We start from the raw sequence: 22,008 nt of genomic DNA, 5'->3' as shown, positions 1-22,008 counted from the left end.
AGGAGGCCTTCATTTCGTCCCGTTATGTTCCTATGCAAAAGGCCAGGGTCACTGTGTTGTGGGGTTATAGGCGTTCTGGAGTTGATCAAGTTACAAGTGGCAACCCAGAAACAGTTTTGGGAAGCAGAATGCTTTTCCAAGAACATCTAGGAGGAATTTCAGCCCTCAAGCTGAACTCGAACCGCGAGTATGAACAGTGAACACATTTATAGAGGAGAAAATGGCATCCGGGAGGTCGTAGGCCCATCTTCAGGCAAGACAGTGCATCAGTGCACAGGTCAAGCAAAGCTTAAAAGCGGTGCAAGGAGACTGTGACAGGCGTTTGTGGCAAGATCACATGCCAGGCACCTCATCGGATCAAAATTTCATAAAAATTTGTTGGTTATGCTGAAAATTAGGCTCGTCGAAGCGTAGCGCTGTTCCAGCCTCGAGGAGCTCACGGCGCCTGTCAAGTCAGTCTGGGTTAACTTTAAGCCTGCTATGCAGCCAAACATGCCGGTTGGCATGCCGCAGCATGCATTCATGTGTTTGCCTATTAAATGGGGAGCACATTGAGGGGTCATAAATATACCAAAACGCAATGTACTCTGTTTCACATGGAAACATAATGTGAGAACGAACTTATGGGACACCCTGTATATTTATCAGGCATCACAACACGTTCAACAAATTAGAATACGGTACATCATAACAGACAAGATCAGGCTTCACTCATGAATAATCAGTTTTGCGGAGACGTTTCGCTTCTAAATATACTATTTTTCCTCATAAATAACCGGTTCAAGCATTGATAATCAAGTATTTAAGTGCTAAAACATGACTATAGTCGCGTCTTATTGTTCAGCCGTTAGGTAAAAGGATCGGTCTAATGCCGAATTACAACAATGATTAACTCTATAAACAAGCAGAACCATTCTACAAAACGGTGTAAAGGTCCAGGATAAACATCATAAATATTTCTAGTTGTAGTCATAAGGAGTAGGTCAAACAATTCCACAGCCCTTAGTAAGTAAGCGGGCTAAGACACATCTTCGTCCATAGGTTCTCCAGCAGATGCCACACAACAAAACCATCCCCCGACCTCGTCCCTTCTGTCCTATTCCACCTTTCCCCCAATGACGTCATATTACGTCATTGGCCAGCTGGCTTCTTCATCCGTTTCTGCACCGTCTGAACCATCTCTTGCTTGTCGGCCTCGCTCTGGTAAGCTGCCACGTTTTCCGAGGTTCGCTCGCTCATTTCTTCGGAGAGCTCCTCTTCAGTGCATTTTTCCAGTTCCTTTCCCTTTCCGTAGTAGATGTCCTCCCGGTAAATGCGGTCCTTGCGACGGTAGGTGCCGTGGATCTGGGGGTAGAAGTGAGAATAACGGGTTGGTAGAAGGGTTCAAGGCCCTGGAAGGGTTGATTGAGGAATATAGCGACTGGGGGGAGAAAAAAGCGTATGGGGAAAGGGATTGTAATGATAAGTGAATGAATCAATGGGTGCCGTGAATGAGACAGATCTGGCTGATACTCTCCTCTCTCGCTCCCCTCTCTCACACACTCACTCACTCTTTCCCCTCTCTCTCCCTCCCTCTCTCTCTCTCTCCCTTTGCCCCTCTCTCCCTCTGTCCCTCCCTCTCTCTGTCCCTCCCAGACTCCCCCACGGCCCACCCCCTCTCTCTCTCTCTCTCTCCCTTTCTATCCCTCTCTCTCTCCCCTCTCTCTCTCTCCCTCTCTCTCTCTCTCTCTCTCTCTCTCTCTCTCTCTCTCTCTCTCTCTCTCTCTCTCTCTCCCCTTCTTACCTTGTCCCAGGCGAAGGCGTTGAACCCAAAGTTGACATGGAAGTACTGATGATGATTATCATGGAACAAACAATCCGGTTGCCATGGTTGCCACCAGTGCGCCTTGAAGTTGATACCCGAGTGGTCGACGATGCCGTGGTAGTAGATGTACAGCATCAAGACCGTCATTGTCACTGGGGGGGGGGGGGAAGGTGATGGAGCGCGGTGGTGATGTCATGTGATGATGACGTCAGGTCGTGGTGACGTCATGATAGCGGTTACATCTGAGAGATATTGATGTTTTTGATACTTGAAAAGGATCATGGGTTTTAAATTTTTATTGCATGACATGGATCTACTCACGCCAGTGAACTAACAGTCAAGACAAATACACCTCACTCCCCATCGACTTATTTCTAATAACGTCATGTGTAGATATTCACTCCAACAGGGTACCTAGGTACGCACTGGCCAGTTTCACCAACAGGAAAATATCCGACTGTTATTATTTTGTGCTCAAGTCGCCCACGAGTTTCACCAGCCGCCCGAAAGAAAACGCTGATGTAAAAATATCATTAAACGTTTTTTTCGCTTGGCTGGCAAAGCTCGTGGGCGACGTTAGGGACAAAAAATGAATAAGTAAATAAATAAATAAATAAATAAGTAAATAGCCGCAGCCGTCGAATTTTATGTTCCTAAAACCGGTCTCGGCGCAATAACATACCCCAATGACATCATACCTATTTACGTACTCGCCCCAATGCACCCCACAAACACTATACCCCAATGACGTCATAATAACTCACCCCAATGCACCGGCATGAAGAACATTGGGCTGACGAGGATCGCCTGCACATGTACAAACTCGAAGGGATGAATGGCGGTGACACTGAACGCCGTCGGCTGTTTGTAGGTGTGGTGTAGTTTGTGGAAGTGTTTGTAGAGGAAGGGCGTGTGGTAGAGCCGGTGGGTTAGGTAGGTGAGATAGTCCTGTGGAGAAAGGGGAGGGGGGGGGGGTGTTAGTGAGAGAAAGCATGGGAGTGGCGTAAGTGTGGCGATAGCGATGGATGCGAGCGAGCGCTCGCAATTGTCACCGGGGCTGCGAGCGAATGTCGCACTTTTATGCAGTTAATGGTAAGAGGTACAATTCAGATATAAATCCTTAATTTATATGCTGTTAGAAACATCAGATTATTGTGAAAATATTAGTTTAGTTACGTTTCGAAAGTGATATTGTTTTTCGTGTGCTCTGGAGTCCAGTCATTACCTATTACATAAAATTAATCGTTTTTTATCACAGACAACCTTATCAGCACATGAACCCAAATAATAACGATATACCTAACACACTTTAAGCACAAAACTAGCACTTTGATCGAAATCGTGGAACTTTTCGCTGCTCCGCTAAAACTATAAAATTACGTCATCTCCGGTAATCGAACCTGCGTCCCCCCGTTACTACCCCGTTCACCTGGTAGCAGAAGATCAGTGGCCAGCTGAGAAGGAACCACGTCCACCCGTAATCTGAGATGTTATAATACACTGTGCTGTAGCCGTCATTGAGGATCCAAATTACCAGGGCTGCAGAGAGTGTGTTACCTGTGGGTGGTAATAATAGTTACCAGGCGCTGTCACCAGAGTTACCGGGTCACGCAAGGGAAAGCAAAGCGTGTTTCTTGTGGGTGGTAATAACAGTGTGGTGGTAACCAGTTGTTAGCAAGTAGGTAAATAGTGTGTTACTAACTTGCGGGTGGTAACAGTGTTACCAGGGATGTTACCACTAGTTCAAAACGTCAATTGAACAGGTAGATTTACCCTGTCCCATCAAACACGAAAATATTTAATACATTATTCACAATTTCACTTGGATTGAAATCCACCATAAGGGGACATCCCAATGAAGAACGAAATGGATGATATCTTGAGCTCTATTTGAATATTCACTAAGAAATAGTAATCCCCCAGCCTGGACTCAGTTCTGATCCCGTGAATGCTCACCAATGAAGAGTGAGATGGATCCGATTTTGATCTCGTGCCATTCCAGATCCGGCGGCAGCCATTTATCGGGTTGACACTTCCATTCGTGGGCCGATTCCCGCCGAAGACGGTAGTAGTACCACTGGAATAAACAAGGGAGTAATAAGAGGGTTAGTTTATCCTGCTGAGGCACTTCCATTCGTGGGCTGACTCCCGCCGCAGACGGTAGTAGTACCACTGCAATTAACAAGGGGAATAATAAGGGTGTTAGTTTATCCTGTTGAGGCACTTCTATTCGTGGGCCGATTTTTTTTTTATAGAAATTTTGTCCGAATGGATGAATGGGTGGCTATGGGCCCGAGTGCCCCGCTAAGCAGTGCTTGTTGCGAATGACACCACGGACCCACCACCCCACATTGCCCGCGCCCGGTTCACCGGTGATAATTTGGATCGAAAGCTTAACGTGCCGCAGGTAGATGGCGGCACGGTCCTCCCGGGTCTAGCGTGGCCCTCTCTCGCCAGTTGCCAGCTGGCTTAATATAGGAACGCGGGTCAAACAACGTGGAGCTTCCCGGCCGCGAACTCGCTGCCACCGAGCTAGGAGACGGACGCCTTATCCACTAGGCCACGGGGAGGACCCGCCGATTCCCGCCGAAGACGGTAGTAGTACCACTGCAGTTAACAAGGGGAATAACAAGAGGGTTAATTCATCCTGCTGAGGCATTTCCATTTGCGGGCGCGGACTCCCGCCTGAGACAGTAGTAGTACCACTGAAATAAACAGGGATGATCAGAGGGTTGATTTATCCTACTTCTAAAATAAACAGGGGATAATAAGAGGGTTAATTTATCCTACTTAGAGATGTCAATCGGATACCAACTTTTTGGTATACCGATACCAAACCGATACCGACTTGGTGTTTGGTATTTCAATCCTTACGTGTTTGGAATTTTGTTGGCATTATGAACCCTCACTCATGTAATAAGAGGCTGAGAAATTGGTAAAAAGCTGGTATTTCCCTTATGTTTCCAAGTTGGTTCGGTTTCGGTATTTCCCCACGGCTTTGGTTGGTATTAGGTTTGGTATCGGTATTCACATGCCAAATGTGTATTACAAATGGGCTTGTTACATCTAGTGTATATTTTGTACAGTATCGTGCAATACCTTTCTAAAACATATTTCTTATCTTATCTATTCGCGATTAAATAGCCCCAACGATGCCACTTTTCCCCTCATTTTTATTCAATGCCGTCAGACTTCATACTTCACGTCCTTGAGAGCGTCCTCAAGCTAGAACTCGAGTGCTGAAGTTCTGAACTCTCGTTACTAACAAGAATTCGTAAGGAGTGCATTCGTTACGGACATTTGCACTACACAATCGGCATTTCAAAGACTCATGTCTGGGTATCGTCTCAAAGTGCAGGCGAATTTCGTACTCAATCAGTGTGGGTGTCCTTATATGTGTCAGTGGTTTTGTAAGGTGGTAAGCTCAAATGAGGTTTGGGCGTTCTTTTATCTGTCAACCGTCCTAGGGGCAACGAGTAAGTACGCCGTAAATCGAAGAAATCCCGAAATGCATCAAAAGGATAGCTACTAGGGTAGCTAGTACTAGCTATTATTGTCAGCTGTATAAATTAACCAGCATTAGTGACCAAAACTGGCATGTTTAAATTAAGCAGTCATTTATATAAAGAAAACATGTTAGAAATTGAAGCAGGTAGGTCGTAGGAGCACTGCAGCTATGAAATCCTGAACTTTTGGCATTTTCTTGTTGGAACTCGCATTCATTCTGGTTCATCAATAGAAAGGAACTATTCAGGCTTCCAACAAATGACATAGCTTATACCTACTACTTTATATCTGACCTTTGCATGGAACGGTGTTTTATTTCCGGGTGTTGCATAACGGCCCTATTTTTATAAGCTTATTTCTCCGCATCATATCTGGCCTTACATAAAGCAGTTGCTGCAAAAAAAGGCATCCGTTTGAGAGTCCCATAGCCCATACGCACGTGCAGGACGCGTCAAGCACTTCTCCCTCCCCTCCCCTCCCTTCCCTCTCGGCAGCGCCCAGGTGTCACACACCGGCAGACGAAAGTTCAAAGGTCAACTGCCCTATATCGGCCGTGTCACTGAGCTCGAACACATCAGAAAACCTACCAGACAACAACGCATGTTATCGATAGCATAGAGATCTTATATACATAGAGATGACATGCACTTAAAATCGTGGCGATTCAGTGGGTCTTTTTAAGCAACTTATTTTCAGCCAGTAGCGTGCCAATATGGCTGAGGCATTGTTAGTCTGAAGAAATAATTACGGAGCGAGCGAAGCGAGCGTAGTCTTTCGTAGATTAACCCGGCAGTTGCTGGGGTATTTCGCCACCCACCGTTTGCTGGGGGGGGGGGGCGTTAAACGCCCCCAGCCGATAACTCGAGAACCAATAGGCGCAGCGAAACGCACGAGGCGGCAAAAGAAAGAACGCGACGAGACGCTTCAGATGAGTACTTTAAAGTTGAATTTTGAGGTCACAGGTCAGGTCAAGGTCAGGTCAAACACCTGAAATCGGGCTTCTTTCAGTAGCACGGACTTCAGGACTTTGCAATGTGCGCCTCTCGTCATAAACTCTGTCAAAACGGTGCACAATCCATCATATAAGGCCTACAAGAGTGTCAGCTCCATGCAGGGGTCAGTCAAGCATAGGTCAGGGTCAAGGTCAGGTCAACCGGGCAGGCACATATCCCCGAAAATAAAAACTGATATTCGCAGCCTGACACATGTTTTATGGGTAATTTGGGGCGTAGAGCACGATGGTGACATTCATTTTATCATATGTGTACGTGTTTGGCTAAAAAAGTTCAATTTAAGAAATGCATGTATCATGGTCGTGAAGTAGTCACGAGAAATTGCCAAGATTCAGTTCAAGATTTTGGAAAATGCGGAACGATAATCAATAATCGAAGATAGCCATCTGATTGTTCATGGTATTTGCAGTCCAATGGCGTTTACTGCATGTCTTTATGTCTATTCTGTGATTTTATAGGTATGATTTTTTGAACATATGCCGTTTTTGGTCGAAAACTCAGAAATCATGACGTCACTAAAACCTCGATATCTCAAAAATTTTCCGACCGATTTTTTTGAAAGTTTGTCACAATAAACTTCAATCAATTCCCTACAGGTACCCAAAATTTGGCGCGCCTGCGGCGCGCCGTTTTTATGCTATGGCCCGGCGAAAAAAGTGGGGGCGTTTAACGCCCCCCCCCAGCAACTCGCGGGTTAACGGACATTTCTGAGTATGAGCGGCCGGCCGGCCGTGGTTACGCTTTTGAGAGGCTTATATCTCAGCAACCGCTTGACCGATTAACATGCGATAATTTTTGTAGGGTAGCTTCATTCCTTTTATCAAGTATTGGACTATTCTCGATGCATCTGGGTGACCGCTTATGCACGTGCCACGTGCAAAACGAAGAGGTGTCAGTTTTGTAATTGTTGCAATATATTGGTAACTACTCGGCCGATTGCGCTGAAACTTGGTATGTAAGTAGGCACCCACTAGGCAATGCATATCCATATGCCACAGTTGGGGCGCTGCTGCACGTGCGCACGTGCAGGGGTAGATTCCAGATCTCGAGAACGGCTGAACCGATTGTGCTGAACTTTGGTACATGGTAAGGGACCAGTTAGTAGGGTGCCGTGCAAAAGTCAGTTGGGACCCATTTTGCACGTGCGCACGTGCAGGGTGCCGCTTCCAGATCTCGAGAACGGCTAGGCCGATTGCGCTCAAATTTGGCACATCGCTAGGGACCGGTTAGTAGTGTGCAGTGCACAAGTTAGTTGGAGGAGTCCCTTGCAATTTCGCTTGTCCAAGGCCCATCCTCTTGCTCGCTCCGTTGGTCGCCCCAAAAGGCGTTTTACTGGTTAAAAATATTGCCGTTCTTTCCTGGCCAGGCACGTACCCAGGATTTCGCCCAGGAGGGGGCCACCTGCTTCCGAAGGGGCCCTTAGGTCACCCGGGGGCCCCAGGCCAACCAGGCGACCAGGGGCCCCCAGGCAACCAGGGGCCCTCAGGGGTCCCAGGCAACCAGGGGCCCCCATGCGACCAGGCCCCCCGCTACCAGGGCCCCCCTTGGCGACTAGGGGCCCCATGCGACCAGAGGCCCCCATGCGACCAGGCCCCCCGGCTACCAGGGCCCCCTAGGCGACTAGGGACCCCAGACAATCAGGGGCCCCCATGCGACCAGGCCCCGGCTACCAGGGGCCTCCTAGGCGACTAGGGGCCAGGAAACCGGGGCCCTCGGATGACTGCAGGGGCCCATCGGGTCATCAGGGGCCCCTCGGGTAACCAGGGGCACATAAATGAAACTTTAATATCATTTTTTTCTTTCTAGTAAAAGACGTTTTATCCAGTGTTTGAAAAAAAAAAATATACCAGGGCCTGAGGGGCCCTCTGAGCGCCTTCAGCGCTCAGGAGGGGGCCATGGCCCCCGTGCCCCCCCCTTGGGTACGTCACTGTTCCTGGCTGATTTCATTCAAAGGTCAGGTCAAAGATAAAATGCTTCGCCGTTCACAGGTCTTCTAGGGAATGCGCTATATACGTAACAAAGAGTCAAACGCTTACGCATTTTGTCGAAAATCAGCAATGGGGCGTACGTTGCCTAGTATACATGTATGTATGTATGTATATTGTATATGTTGTATGTTGTATGTATGTATGTATGTATGTATATGTTGCTATTAGAGATCACTGATAATACCATGTCAGGTCACAGGTCAGGTCACCAAGGGTCAGCACATGAACCAACTTTACTAGGGTTGTGCGATGCATATTTTATGGCCCCCTGACATGTTCCCCCCCGAAAAAGGTCACAGGTCTAAGGTCATTTGGGTCAGGTTCATGGAATTTTCAGGGTAGGTTTCTTGAGATTTGGTCAAGTTTGGCGCTTTCGGTCAACCGTCGTGGGAACGGCTGTTCTGAACCTTTCTGAGAACGGTGCAAGCTCAAATATACATATGTTGCATGTTCCCATTCAATGACACACCCTCGCCGGACCTATTGGTTTTCTACATACGCGCCGTCCGAGGGGGGGGGGGGGGGTTGGTACGATTTCCCTCGCCGTTTCGCCCCTGATGAAGCTAGAGCGTCGCGGAAAAAAACAAGCGTGTGCGCCGTTACAAGACGCGGCGACTGGTACCCGATTTTAAGGTCTCAGGTCAGCCGATGCCCTCTGAGGTCAGGTCAAGTGACCAAGGGCAAGGGTTCAGTTTTTCATAACTTCACACAAAAAACGGTCGGAGAGCCGCGATTTTGGCATTATCGTGTTCGCCTCGCTCAGGCGCGTCGAATGGTATACTTTTTGTTCGGGTGAGGTCAACTTGAGGTGTTGATCTCAGGTCACGGTCAGGTCAGCGCCCCCAGGTCACGAACTTTTGGTCGAAGGAGGTCATGTTGCACATCATTCGATTCGGCAGGTCTTCCTGAGTCCATTGGTGGCTTTCCCGACTCGCTAGCTCAATTTGATCGGGAGTTTTGACGAAAAACTAATATGACCCTAATGACGTCATAAATGACGTCACGCAAGGTCAACATTGCAAAAGTGACGCATCTAACCTTACAAGGAGTGCATCAAATCACGATTCTGTGTGCTTGAGATAGTTGGAGATCGTTCCCGGCGCCAGAATAGCAGTTTTCATTTTTCCCCATTGACTTATAATGGTGAGGTCACGAAAATGACCTGACCTCATATGACCTTTAGGTAAAATCCGAGATATACAAGTTGTGAGACTCACAATGGATACTAGATCCTGCAAGTTTCATATCCCTGTGACATCTCCTCTGGCAGTGAGAGCGTTGCGAAGTTGCGACATCTGAAGACCGTGCAGAGGTTCACTTATGACGTCACAGGTCAGTGACCTGACCTGACCTGACCAAAAAATGCGGTTGGTGTCACAAGATGCGGCTTGGATCAAAAGTCAGGTATTCCAAGTTTCAGCTCTCTATCGCCGGCGTGTTCGGAGCTATCGTGAAAACCCTATACGGGGGCGGCACCCGCCCCCCCCCCCCCCCGTCGGCCGGCGAGGGTTAGTGATACATGTAGTACCTGATACGAGCATAAGTTTAAAACATGCCTAATTTCATTTCAATAATAACGCTCGAAAGCGTCACAGCTAGACAAAAAGAAAAAAGAAAAGCTGTACTTAAAAATAAGCCGATGTGAATACAATCTCCTTGACCGAATTCTTACAAAATGCAAGTCACGGGCCATGGCACCCCAGAAAACCTTGCTTAAAAAGACCCACTGAATCGCCACGAAATCAAGTGCTTTAACATAGGCGTGTCATCTCTATGTATATAAGATCTCTATGATCGATAGACCGTGCCGATAGTGACCGGATGAGGATTTAGTACCGCATGGGATGGTTTAGTACCGGAGTACGGACGGTGTTGTTCGATGGCATTTCAGAGCTCGAGGTAAGCTGTTCGTAGACCTATTTATTAGATCTATTAGTTTGTATGTGTATTTGTAACGTGTAAAACAACGTTCACTCGTGTTTCTATAGAAATGGGGCAGAAATGATTGGTTGGAGAGAGCTCTAACTAGTAAGGGATATAGGTAAAATTTTTATTTGGTGGCAGTGATGGGCGATGGCGCATTTTGGTGCGTAGGGATGTTCCTCCACCCACTTCCTCCAAATTAGGCATAGGTAAAGCTGAGTAAAACATGCAGTTCACGTTTTAGCATTTTACTATCCAAGCAGAACTTTGCCGATTTCCACTCGCCTATTGGCCTAATTAAATAGCCCAGCAAAAAGACTCTTCAAAAACAAAGCGCCACGGCAAAGAAATTCAAACAAATCGCCATTGATAACAAAAACAGGAATCTCTCCACCACCAAAAACTCTCATGAGACTTGTTCCGCTCCACGATATCAGCTGATTGGCGCCTTTATCGGTGACCTCTAGTCCGGATAGTAACAGCTGCGTGCCAAAACGCGTGACATTGGTGACCAAATGTAGAGACTAGAGGACACCACTCACCTCGACAGTGTGATTGACTTTAGCTGGTAAATGAGCGGAGATTTTCATGAATAACGTCAACACTTCCCGTATCGATTACATTTTTGTACAAGACGTTTTCAAAATAAGGCAGTTTGTATCAATGAAATTTGACTACTGTGTGTAGCATTTAAAAAGTAAAAACTTTAGACCTTTGGATCAAGTGTATTCAAAGCTAACTTACTAACCTCAAAATTATTTTGCATGTAGACATGAGACGCATTATACATTCAATTTTTGCTGACGTTTGATTGACTTGGTGGTGGGCTGATTACAGAGTAGACCAATCGCCCGGGTGGCATACCTACTAGTGATGTCAATTACCCAAAATCGTGATACTGATACCAAACCAAATACCAACAATACCCATAGAAAAATACCAAAACCAAACCGACTGGGGAATATGAGGAAAATACCAAGTTTTACCAAATTTACACTCTTTTACATTAGTGAAGATTCATTATACCAACAAAATACCAAATGCACTCGCCTTGAAATACCAAATACCAAGTTGGTATCGGTTTGGTATCGGTATACAAAAAAGTTGGTATCCGATTGACATCTCTAATACCTACACACCTGGGTGACTGGGCGCTGTGATAGTGTGACAAACAGGGGTCGCTGAGAATACGCTCCTCAGAGGTGTACTTGAAGTTTGAACACCACCCACGTGTGTTATTAGCGCGCGGTACTTATGGCTAGTTAGCTTGCTAACGTGTGCACAAAACACGCTTTTGCCGATTGATCCGTGATTTTGTGTTTGTTTTTTCGTTTTTGTTTGGAGGGATGGCGAATGATTGATATGCGATCCCCCCAAAAATAATTTGTTAGCTTAAAGTTTTTGAGCGGAAAAGAATTGAGGGAGGATTTGGAGAGGTATTCCTATGCACCTTGACATTTCCGGAGTTATCGTTAAGGACGGTTTGATGTTTCGTCTCACGGGCTTCCTAGGTTTCTATAGATTTCATCCGTAAAAACGACGGCATGCAGAGCGGTCAAATTTGTCCCAACTGATTAGACATTCACTTTGCATATCTTATCAGCAGTTAAACGTTATCACTGATGTCGGGATGTCTGCAAACAGTGGATGCAAGAAGATCACTCTCTTTCTTTTTCACGAACACAGGAATCAATTTACTTCTTGAAAAGTCACGGCTCGAGATAAACTAAATGCAAAGTATGCATGAGTGGCTTTCACCAGGAGAAAGTAAAGAAAGCATATACGGGTGACTTCATGCGGGAGATATCCGATTATAACATCTCACATCTCCCCCCTAAGACCACCCATATTGCTCCGCTGCCGCTTGGCTGAGCGCTCAACACTGTCACGAGCAAGCTTGTCCATGTTGGCTGCTTTCAGGCGCTCGGAGCGACGCAGCGTCGTCATTTCTTCCACATTGGCGGGACGTGCACTGGCGTCAGCCGTGAGTGTGACGTTGATAGGCTTCAACGACTTGCGGTTTCGAAGGACAAGGCGCCCAGATCCATCTAGCCTCACAGTGTACTGGCGGATGCTGTGTTTAGTCGCCACGATGACCCCTGTCCGTTCCCAACGTCTCGTCCTCTCATCCTGTACACGGACTGCTTGGCCGGCCTGGAGACGAGGGAGCGCCGGCATGACTGACTGAGCCGCGCGCGTGATCCGCTCTGCCATCCTCTCCTCCCTCTCAGCCAGGTAATCGGTCCAGTGCTCGGCGACCTGCAGGTGTACCTTGGCCACGGGCACGCCTCCTCGCAACTGACGACCCATCAGGAGCTGGGCCGGCGACTTGTTACCGTCTCGAAGAGGCGTGTTGTGGTACTGGATAAGCGCTGCCACAGCCGCATCCGTGTCCACAGTACCACGCGCTGACATGTTGTCCCGAAGGATAGTCTTGGCTGATTTCACCGCCGCCTCCGCCCTGCCGTTGGACTGTGGGTAACCAGTGGACGACTGACGAATGGCTACTCCCCATCGAGCTAGGAAGGAGCGCATATCAGCGCTCACTAGGCTGGCTCCGCCGTCCACAGAGAGCTCCTCGGGGACTCCACTCTCATGGAAATAGCGTCTGAGCAGCGTGACGAGTTGCCTGGTCGTCGTGGTGCAGAGGAAATCAAGCTTGATCCAGCCAGTGAGTCGGTCTGCGTAGACTAGGTAGTGGTTCCCCCGGATCTCGAACAGATCGGCGACCACGCGCTGGAACGGGTAGTCCGGCGGCGGTGTCATGATCAAGGGCTCGCTGGCCTGAGACGGTGCATGTCGGTCGCACTCAGTGCAGTGGGCTCTGCTGCGATGAATATCCGCCTCGAAGCCGGGCCAATAGACCGAGGCTCTGGCGCGCCGCAGCATACTGTCAGCACCTTGGTGGGCTGCGTGCAAGTTCCGGGCCACCTGTTTGCGGAGAGACACGGGTATCACCAGTCGGAGTGGGCCGTCTTCGAATGAGTAACAGATCAATCCGTCTGCTATGCTCAATCTATCTCTAACTTTGTGAAATGTCTTCATCTCTCCGGCTTCCTGAGTCGGGCTAGCCGGCCAGTTTCCCGTCTGCACTCGCTGTCTCAATTGCAAGTAGCCGTCATCTTCCTCAGCAACCTGCCGGACCGTCTCGTGATCGATTGTGAGTGCCTCATCACATTGCGCCACTGCGGTCAGCGCTGCCACGTGCAGCTCATGCTCCAGATGTAGGTCAGCCCTGGTGGGGTTCAGCCTCTCCACCGGGTAACGTGAGAGCGTGTCAGCAGCCTGGTTAGTCCCTCCTGGGCGATACCTGATGTGGAATCTGAAGAGCAGTGTCTTCTCCTTCAGGCGGAGAAGACGAGGATTCGCAATGTCCTTCAGGGCTCTGTCGGAGAATAGCTTCACCAGAGGCCGGTGGTCGGTGATTATCTCAAGCTGCTGACATCCGAGGAGGAAGAGCCTGGCCTTCTGGAGCGCCCATACCACGGCGGTTGCCTCGCCTTCCACAGCAGCGTAATTCTGCTCGGCTGTCGTGGCGTGTCTGCTGCCGCATAGCGCTAATCTCCAGCCGTCTTTACAGCAGAACGGCGTGTCCGTCCCAGAGCAAGAACAGTACTGCTGCATTACGACAAAACCCATGCCATTCCTGCTCCAGTCTGTTAACAACACTGTGGGCCGGTCCTTGTCGTAGTACCGCAGCCCTCTCTGGACGAGTTTGGTTAAGACTCGCTTGACTTCCTCAAACTTGTGCTGCAGCTCCTCGTCCCAGTAGACCTTCTTGGATGAGGAGCGTTTGAGCAGCTCCCGGAATGGCTCCATCAGCGGGCTGGTGGCGACGAATGGAGCCAGCTGATTTACCAGACCGTGGAATGATCGGATGTCGGTAATAGTCGGCTGGTTCGGCATCGGGAAGTTGGCGATCGCCGACAGCTTGTCGTTCGCTGGGTGGTAGCTCTCCCAGTTGAGCTGAAAGCCGACAAACTCAACCTCCTTCCGACAGAAGCGGAACTTCTCCGGTGACAGTGTGACACCAGCCTCAGCGCACCGGGTCAGGTAATCCCAGCAGTGCCAGAAGGCGCCCTCGATGCTCTTGTCATGCAGAAGTACATCGTCCACACATTTAAATTTCCTTGGGATGTCGACTTCTGCGTCATCGTACCGCTTGGTGTAGGCATCGGAGGCTGATATGTGGCCCATCGGAGTCCGCAAGTATCTGTACCGGCCCCACGGTGTAATAAAAGTGGTCAGCGGCCGGCTCTCCTCCGCTAGGGGGACTTGGTGGAAGCCCCAGAATGCGTCGAGCGTGGTCTTGTAGGTGTGGTTGGGCACTGAAGAGACCATATCAAAAGGCGGCCTTGTGTGGTGGGTTTCACGGCGACAGAACTTATTCAGCTCCTGAAAGTCTACTGTTCGCCTCGGTCGTCCGTTAGCCTTCGCCACCACTACCATCGGCGCGCACCAGACCGCAGGATCGCCAGCCGGCACCTTCTCGATGACTCCCCTCCTCACATCCTCGTCCAGTTGGGCCTTCACCTCGTCCTCCCAGTGTTTACTGATTGGGATGGGTGTGTGCCGGGCGTATGGCACAGCACCGGGCAGCAAGTGGATGGTGTGAGGCGGCCCTTTCAATTCATGGCCGGCAGCGGGGTGGCCTCATTGTTGAATGCAGTGGTTGCGAAACTCTGACGCAGGAATTCCGCTAGGCAGCACCAAATGTCAAAAGCTTATAATACCCAAGGCCCTAAATACAAGGTTGCACGGACTAATTTCTACTAAACCTACCAGAATAGTTTCACGGTTGGATATTTTAATAAATATTCAATCAAAACTTCTTTATTATTTTCTCGTTATCATAAATAAGCAATTTTATAAATTGACTTTCAATTTGCTTGCCTTTTACTGGCAAAATAACTTTCTAGTATTGGGTCAACATAGTTGTGTAGCAGTAGGAACCATAACTGGCAAAACCCCTATGCCTACATACAGCAGAAAAGCAGCCACCAGGTGTCGCCACAGTCGCCACTTGGTCGCCACACAGATGTCGCGCGCGTCGCCAATCGCCACACTTCCGATTTCCATAAGGACGCATATGTACGATTATGTATTGGAAAGTCACCCTTAAGGATTACGCTTACATCCTTTGCTTATGAGGTCGGTGGTTGGAAATTGGGAGGGGCTCAGCTATTTTCGACCACGGATATGGCTTTATCACATGATGAGGAACATGCTGATAAGCGTTTTATGTGTCAAAACAGCACAAAAGTATTTTTAATCATTTTTCAAAAATAGCCGTTCTGCCGTATCTTTCAGTGCAAGGTGCCGTCGGTCAGTCCCGACGTGACGTCACGCAGGGAATTTGCCAGATTTTCCTACTAGACTTCGACACCCCCTGATAATACCGACCGCGCCATGTCGGGATGTCTGCAAACAGTGGATGCAAGAAGATCACTCTCTTTCTTTTTCACGAACACAGGAATCAATTTACTTCTTGAAAAGTCACGGCTCGAGATAAACTAAATGCAAAGTATGCATGAGTGGCTTTCACCAGGAGAAAGTAAAGAAAGCATATACGGGTGACTTCATGCGGGAGATATCCGATTATAACATCTCACAACTGAAAAGGTTAGGTCACCATTAAACGTCAACTCAGATCTAAAGACGAGCATGTCCTGCATGTAAGGTTAACAGAGTATATACAGAGTATAACAGACATAACAGAGTATGCAAATGTACCAAATATGCCTCTGTACGAATCTCCAATTGAGATAACGACTGGTATCGTATATGACATAAGCATGTAGCTTTTCATGTAGCACTTGTAGCATTTCAGATCAGGTATTTTCATAACATGACACAACAGGCTCTTTTACTTAAACCATATCTTGATTACAATCATGATCGTAAAAAATACCCCAAACTCACGTGCAGGAATCCTCCGACGCCAAAGTAGATGGCGTATCCCACAAAGGATGCGATCAGCCACACGTTAGTGAAGCCGGCAAATCTGACGTTCAGCCACTCGTCGAAGGTGATGCTTCCAGCAGCGGCGGCGGCAGCTGAGGTGACGGTGCCGTTCCCAGGGCTGGTCCATTTGAGGAAGTGGACCAGAATCATCAGCCATTCAGCTGTGGAGGGAAAGGGGTGGGGTTATTTGAGGGAAATGTATCATAAAGATACGATGAAATTGTACTGTGTCCTTATCACGCGCACCGACGGGGGGGGGGGGGGCGGATATCCGCTCCCCCCTGAGGTTTTTCGCAAATAGCGGGAAAACCGCGGCGCGAAATTTGGTACGACTATTTTCTCATCAATTTTACACATGGTGCGCAAGTGTGAACCTCCTAACTTTCAAGGTCAGGTCACCAGGTCACTTTGAATGACCCAACCTCAAGTCACTTTTTTGCAACTTTGTCACCGTGCCAGAGCTACAGTAGATGTCGGAGGCCTTTGAAAGTCGCAGGGTCGCAGGATGTTATTAGGTCATTAGTAGCTACAATTTGTATATCTCGGAATTCCGATATCGGTGACCTAAGGTCAGGTCAATTTCTCGACCTCCCCATTATAAGTCAATGGGGGAAAAATCAACTCCCTGTTTTTACCACTAAAACGAGTCGGAATGGCCCCATATACCATACATGACTTCATATACGATCAACCTTCACTACCTTGAGGTCTGTTTTGCTGTTGGGCAGCTGTAAGGTCATGTGACGTCATCAAAGGTCACCAGCGGTTTTTGCCAATAACTCCGTACAGGAACAAGATACAACCGCGTGGATGGTCTCATTGTGTTCAGCTCGTCAAGACGCATCGAATGATATACATGATGACCTCGAGGTCACGTGACCTGAGGTCAACCTTTGACCTTGCCCTTTGAGGTCAACATTTATATCATTCGATGCGGATTGACGAGAGGATCACGATGATGCCCTTAGTTTGTTCCTATCTTGACTAATTCGAAAGTTATTCGAGAAAAACATTCGCCAAATGTAGCGCCGCCATTTTTACTTTTTTGACCCCTGTGACGTCATCTTTGACCTGACCTGAAAATGACCTTGGTAAAAATTGTAGAACTTGTCCGTGCGTATCCGATGCCGTTTACTGCTTGCCGCTATCTTGCTTCGTTCTCGAGATCTCGGGGGGGGGGGCGGTCATCCGCCCCCCCCCGTCGGTACGAAGTTGGCGCAGACCCCCGTCGGTGCGCGGGTTATACGCACGCATTTTGAAATTAAATTTGTAGCGATTTCGCCCGTTAGCTGGTTTCCTCTTCTCTCACTGCTCTCTGTATGCCTTTGTCTAGCCCTTGCTGTTTACCTTTTACCCAAGACAAAGGCATAAACATTCGATGCATACTCCTCACACACACACGCTGTGGTTTGTTGTATTTAATCAGGCCACATTAAAACCCTCAATCGCAATTGATGAAGTTTCAGCTCTATCACAAATTCACAATGACCTCCGATCGGCTTTCCAGACATCTGACCTTTCCATCAACCCATAAGAAACCCTTAATTGAACTCTGACATTTCTTTCTTTAACCTTTGGCATACCGACCATCACCTTAACAACGTCTGACGTATCAAAATAACATCTGACTGACACCCCCTCCCTCCTCTTTGACCCTAAACATATACCCAACCTTGACCTCCGACAAACCCAACTTTGACCTCTGACAAACCCAACTTTGACCTCTAACATACCCCATCTTTGACCTCTGAGTACCCATCCAACTAACCTCTGATAGTCAGTCCCATGAGCAGAACCAGTGCTGAAGCCACACTCGGTCCTGCCCAGGCAGGCAGCTTGCTCCATACGTTATCCAAAAACGAGTAGTACTTCTTCATAGTACCAGCAGCAAATGTTGGATAGGGTGACTCGGGCTCCGGCACTGTCTTGGGTCGAACAGACGCCATGGTGGGGTTAGGAAGGGTCAAGGGGTCACGGAAAGGTCACTGGGGTCAGTGAAAGGTCAGGGTTGATGAAGGTTACTGAAGGATACAAGGATTACAAGAGGTCATTAGAGGTAACTGAATGTTACCGGGGTTCGTCTGAGGTTACCAGAGGCTACCGAAAGGTCACCAAGGTCACCAGAGGTCCTCAGGATGTCACTCGGGTCACCTGGGTCACCACGGGTCACCAGGATCACCAGAGCTTCCTGGGATTCTTAGAAGATCACCAGAGCTCCAACCGAGACCACCAAAGGTCTCTCTGATGATAAAGGAAAAGACGAGAAGTCGAAGAGATGTGACCACGACGATCACCAGTCGCCGAGTGAGCGTCTCCAACGCACCTAGCCTCAGACGTCTGATAGAATAGATAACGGAGCGCGTGGGGTCCGACCTCTGGGGGGGGGGGGGTGGAGGTGGTTCGATGGGTCAGTGGATTCGGTGGTGCGCCGATTGCATCACGTTATTGTGGAATGTTACTGAGCTTTTCAACTTTACACCGACGTGGGCTGAGAGTACTGGTGGTGTGTTTTTATCGCGTGATTGTTATGCAGGTGTTAGGAGATCTGCTAGTGGGTTTACTGTTACGTTCGCAATAATACAGCCACCATCTGGGTATACTCTATTATCCAGAATTGGAGGATCAAAAGCATGCGATAGCATGCTTTTGCATCCGGAAATTCCCATTGGTGGGTCGCTGAAAAAAAGTTCGGCCCGAGCCCGCCCGAGCCTGTTTGTCAGTATGTGAGTGAGTTTGTCCAAGCTTTTTTGGACCTGGAGTCAAAATGGGTGGACCGATCGAGACGAAAGTGGGACCGTTTGATTCGTCTCCGGCGAGGTAAACTTTTGGTGCTGGCCTCGGTTCGCTCAGTGATTCGTGGCACACGCTATTCCGCTTCAAAGTTTCGGTGACACGATTTTTTTTTGTCAAGGCTTCAGGTCAACCCGAGGGCACGGACAAAGCCACACTGGCGGGACACATCGGTAACACCTTGAACCAGTTTCCAGGGGGGTCACCGTCTGCGAGGGGTGCAGGCTGCACGTGCTGGGGGCGGAAAACCGTTTTGACGTGAGGTCCTCTGGCACAAAGAAATTTTGAGCCATCAACCTCAAAATCGGTTCAATGGTAGTCCCAGGCAAGGCCTCCAAAAAAATGCACATTTGGTTGAAATAAACTATGTGGTGCATGAGCTATGCACGTGCAAGCCGATTGCACCCCTTCGTACGTTGCCATGCCTGCAGGGTAAACGGCAGCTCTAACTGGTTCAAAACTTGCAGGTCATAAGAAGAATACATTGAGTCATGACATTCCGGCGAGATAATATCCGAGGGGTGCAAGCTGCGCGTGCGGGGGGCGGATAACGGTTTTGACGAGGGATCCTCTGATCCCAGGAAACGTCGAGCTAGCGACACAAAAGTCAGTACACTGATAGAGCTAGACACACGCTACAGGGTGTCATGAAAATGACTGCACTGGGGTGCCTGGAACATGAACTATGCACGTGCAGTTAATTCATATCTTACTGTAGATAGATATCCACACCAATCTCGCGTGCTTCAAGCATTTTTTGGGATGTTTCGGTTGGTTTCAGGTTCAGTCCAAGCTCAGTCTGGGTTTCGGTGGTTTTGCCCGGTGTGTGCCCTCAGTACCGTTCCTCCAATTCTGGCCCAAGGCAACGCAAGAGCGCTGCCGGCATCTAGTATTACTAATACTTAGGTAGACGTTTTTTGTTAGTGGTGTTAACCCGCGCCCTGGTGGGGTCTGTTTATAACGCGACCTGGTGTGGGGGGGGGGCTATTTTTTGCCCCCCCTCGTATCTCCGAAACTACTGGACGGATCCGCAAAATTCAAACGGCGTTCGAAAGGCCTGTCAAATTTGTCGAAGGAAATTAAATTTCATTGACCTCGGGGTCACCGATGACGTCACAGGTCAGGTCAAAGATGAAAGGTTTCACCGTTCACGGGTCTTCTAGGGAATGCGCTATAACACCGAGGAAAACGCATTTTGTCAAGAATCAGCGATAGGGCGTCAGTTGCCTAGTAGATATGTTGCTATTAGAGGTCACTGGCAATACCAGGTCAGGTCACAGGTGAGGTCAGCAAGGGTCACAGGTCAGGTCACATGAGCCCAACTTTACTAAGGTTGTGTGATACATGTTTTATGGCCAATTTTTCATTTCCAACTCAATGGTGTTGGTTATAAGACTATCAGGTACGGCTTAGGTCACTTTCTGGTGAAGTTCAGGTCAAGGTCAGGTCAAGGTCAGGCCAAAAAGGTCAAATTTTAAAGTTGATAGTTTTGCAGAAAATGGGTATTGATTCGGTGCAGCTCGTCAGGGGGAGTCTAATGGTGGTCTTTGTTTTGCGCTACGGGGTCTAGAATTGCTACAAATTGAGTTTGAAAATTTGACGTCATCAATTTTGAACAGTTTTTTCGCTATAACTTCGCCAAAAAAAAGAGGTATCAATTTAAAATTTGGTATGTGGATGGAAGGCGGTAAGGCCAATCACATATATTCCAGTTTTTGCGAAATTCAAAAATGTTTTGGATTTTTCTATTATTATATCCAAAAAATCTATTTTTTTTTATTTTTGGGGGTCAAAATCCAAAAATTTCAAAAATCCGAGACAGCTGTTTTGTAGCCCTGTCCAATCCACAGCTTTTATGTCTTTATCATTTTTCTGTATTTGCAAAGCTATAGGCCTGACAGCTCTTCCCGCGAAACCCTTTTTTGGGTCGAAAACGGCAGAACATGACGTCACTCTGACGTCATTTCCGGCCAACCTATCATAGCCTTTGGAAAATTTTTTGGTCACAATGTGTAAAATTGATGTCCGGGAGGGTACTGAAAGTTTGGTGACGATCGGCGCAGCGGTTCTGGAGATATATGGAAAAGTCTGGAGGGGGGGCAAAAATAGCCCCCCCCACCAGGTCGCGGGTTAAATTAAGAAGTCATGCACGTTATGTTGACTTGAGGTAGCAGGAAAACGTTCGGTATATTTTCTGTAATTATGTAAGTTTTGAACGGAATGAGCAGAAAGAGGTCAGTAAGCTTGCACTACGAAAGTTTGACCCTTTTTGTTCACATTTGAGAAGTTGATCATCCTCATATAACTGAAAGTATCAAAAGCATTTTTAGTTTTTTTTATAAACGCCACATGTAGGTATGCAAAGGACTTTATTTAACCAATGCATAAACATTCATGTGATACCACAACATCCTTGTAACCACCTGAGACATAGGTAATCATTACCGTGAGACATTTGTAGATGTAACACGACCTGAGACATTGTCCTAATCGACTACTAATTATCCTAGAAAACATGAAAGACAATCCTTCTAACACCGAAACCGATCTAACATTGAACAGAAATCACTATGATCATTTTGCATTTGCACATAACCTTCTATGATTCGTGCTATAGCTCGTATTGTAAGCGCTGGCCATGCAGTGACGTCGGAATATGACGTCATCTCCCCCCAGAGACTGCCGCCGTGCTGCTTATGACGTCACACGTGTAACGAACTTCGCACGTTTGTAGGCATAAATACATTGTAGGAACAAACTATGTGTAAAGGCATGAATCATCATTTTGTATGGTTGTCGATAGCTAATTAACTAAGTTCTATGCAGGCTATCTAAGCCATTGTTAGGTTAATGGCTAACGCGAATTGAGTTTCACTCGTCCACCCAATTAAGAGAAGTTTTTTTTTTCTTAATTTGGCGAAGGTGCAAGCATCAGCATGAAATTGACATATTGTCGTTTTTACGAGGGACACACTCTGCCATCACCTAGGTACAACTTTTTCTGTCCTCTCAGCTTTCT

General features: G+C 47.9%; 1 protein-coding gene across 1 annotated transcript; it reads right to left on the bottom strand.

Moving 5' to 3' along the window:
• Positions 1-621: 621 nt before the first annotated feature.
• Positions 622-18,618, bottom strand: LOC122376376 (delta(7)-sterol 5(6)-desaturase-like). Its single transcript, XM_043356205.1, has 7 exons — positions 17,968-18,618; positions 16,158-16,360; positions 3,761-3,881; positions 3,234-3,361; positions 2,569-2,752; positions 1,784-1,956; positions 622-1,344 (listed from the first exon to the last, which is right to left on the bottom strand). Exons 1-7 carry the CDS (start codon positions 18,143-18,145, stop codon positions 1,132-1,134), a joined length of 1,200 nt encoding a protein of 399 aa, XP_043212140.1. The 5' UTR covers positions 18,146-18,618; the 3' UTR covers positions 622-1,131.
• Between the last annotated feature and the right edge of the window lie 3,390 nt (positions 18,619-22,008).

This window comes from Amphibalanus amphitrite, unplaced genomic scaffold (assembly GCF_019059575.1).
Source record: "Amphibalanus amphitrite isolate SeventyFive unplaced genomic scaffold, NRLGWU_Aamphi_draft 002118F_arrow, whole genome shotgun sequence".
In the NCBI taxonomy this organism is placed as follows: domain Eukaryota; kingdom Metazoa; phylum Arthropoda; class Thecostraca; order Balanomorpha; family Balanidae; genus Amphibalanus; species Amphibalanus amphitrite.
This window is presented reverse-complemented; position numbering and strand designations above follow the sequence as displayed.

Excerpts from the sequence above, each read along its gene's own strand:
- LOC122376376 (XM_043356205.1), bottom strand. The coding sequence starts at position 18,145 with ATGGCGTCTGTTCGACCCAAGACAGTGCCGGAGCCCGAGTCACCCTAT. Across the intron at positions 3,362-3,760 it reads ATCCATCTCACTCTTCATTG|GTAACACACTCTCTGCAGCC; the intron begins GTGAGCATTCAC and ends TACCACCCACAG. Across the intron at positions 1,957-2,568 it reads CTTCATGCCGGTGCATTGGG|TGACAATGACGGTCTTGATG; the intron begins GTGAGTTATTAT and ends CCCCCCCCCCAG.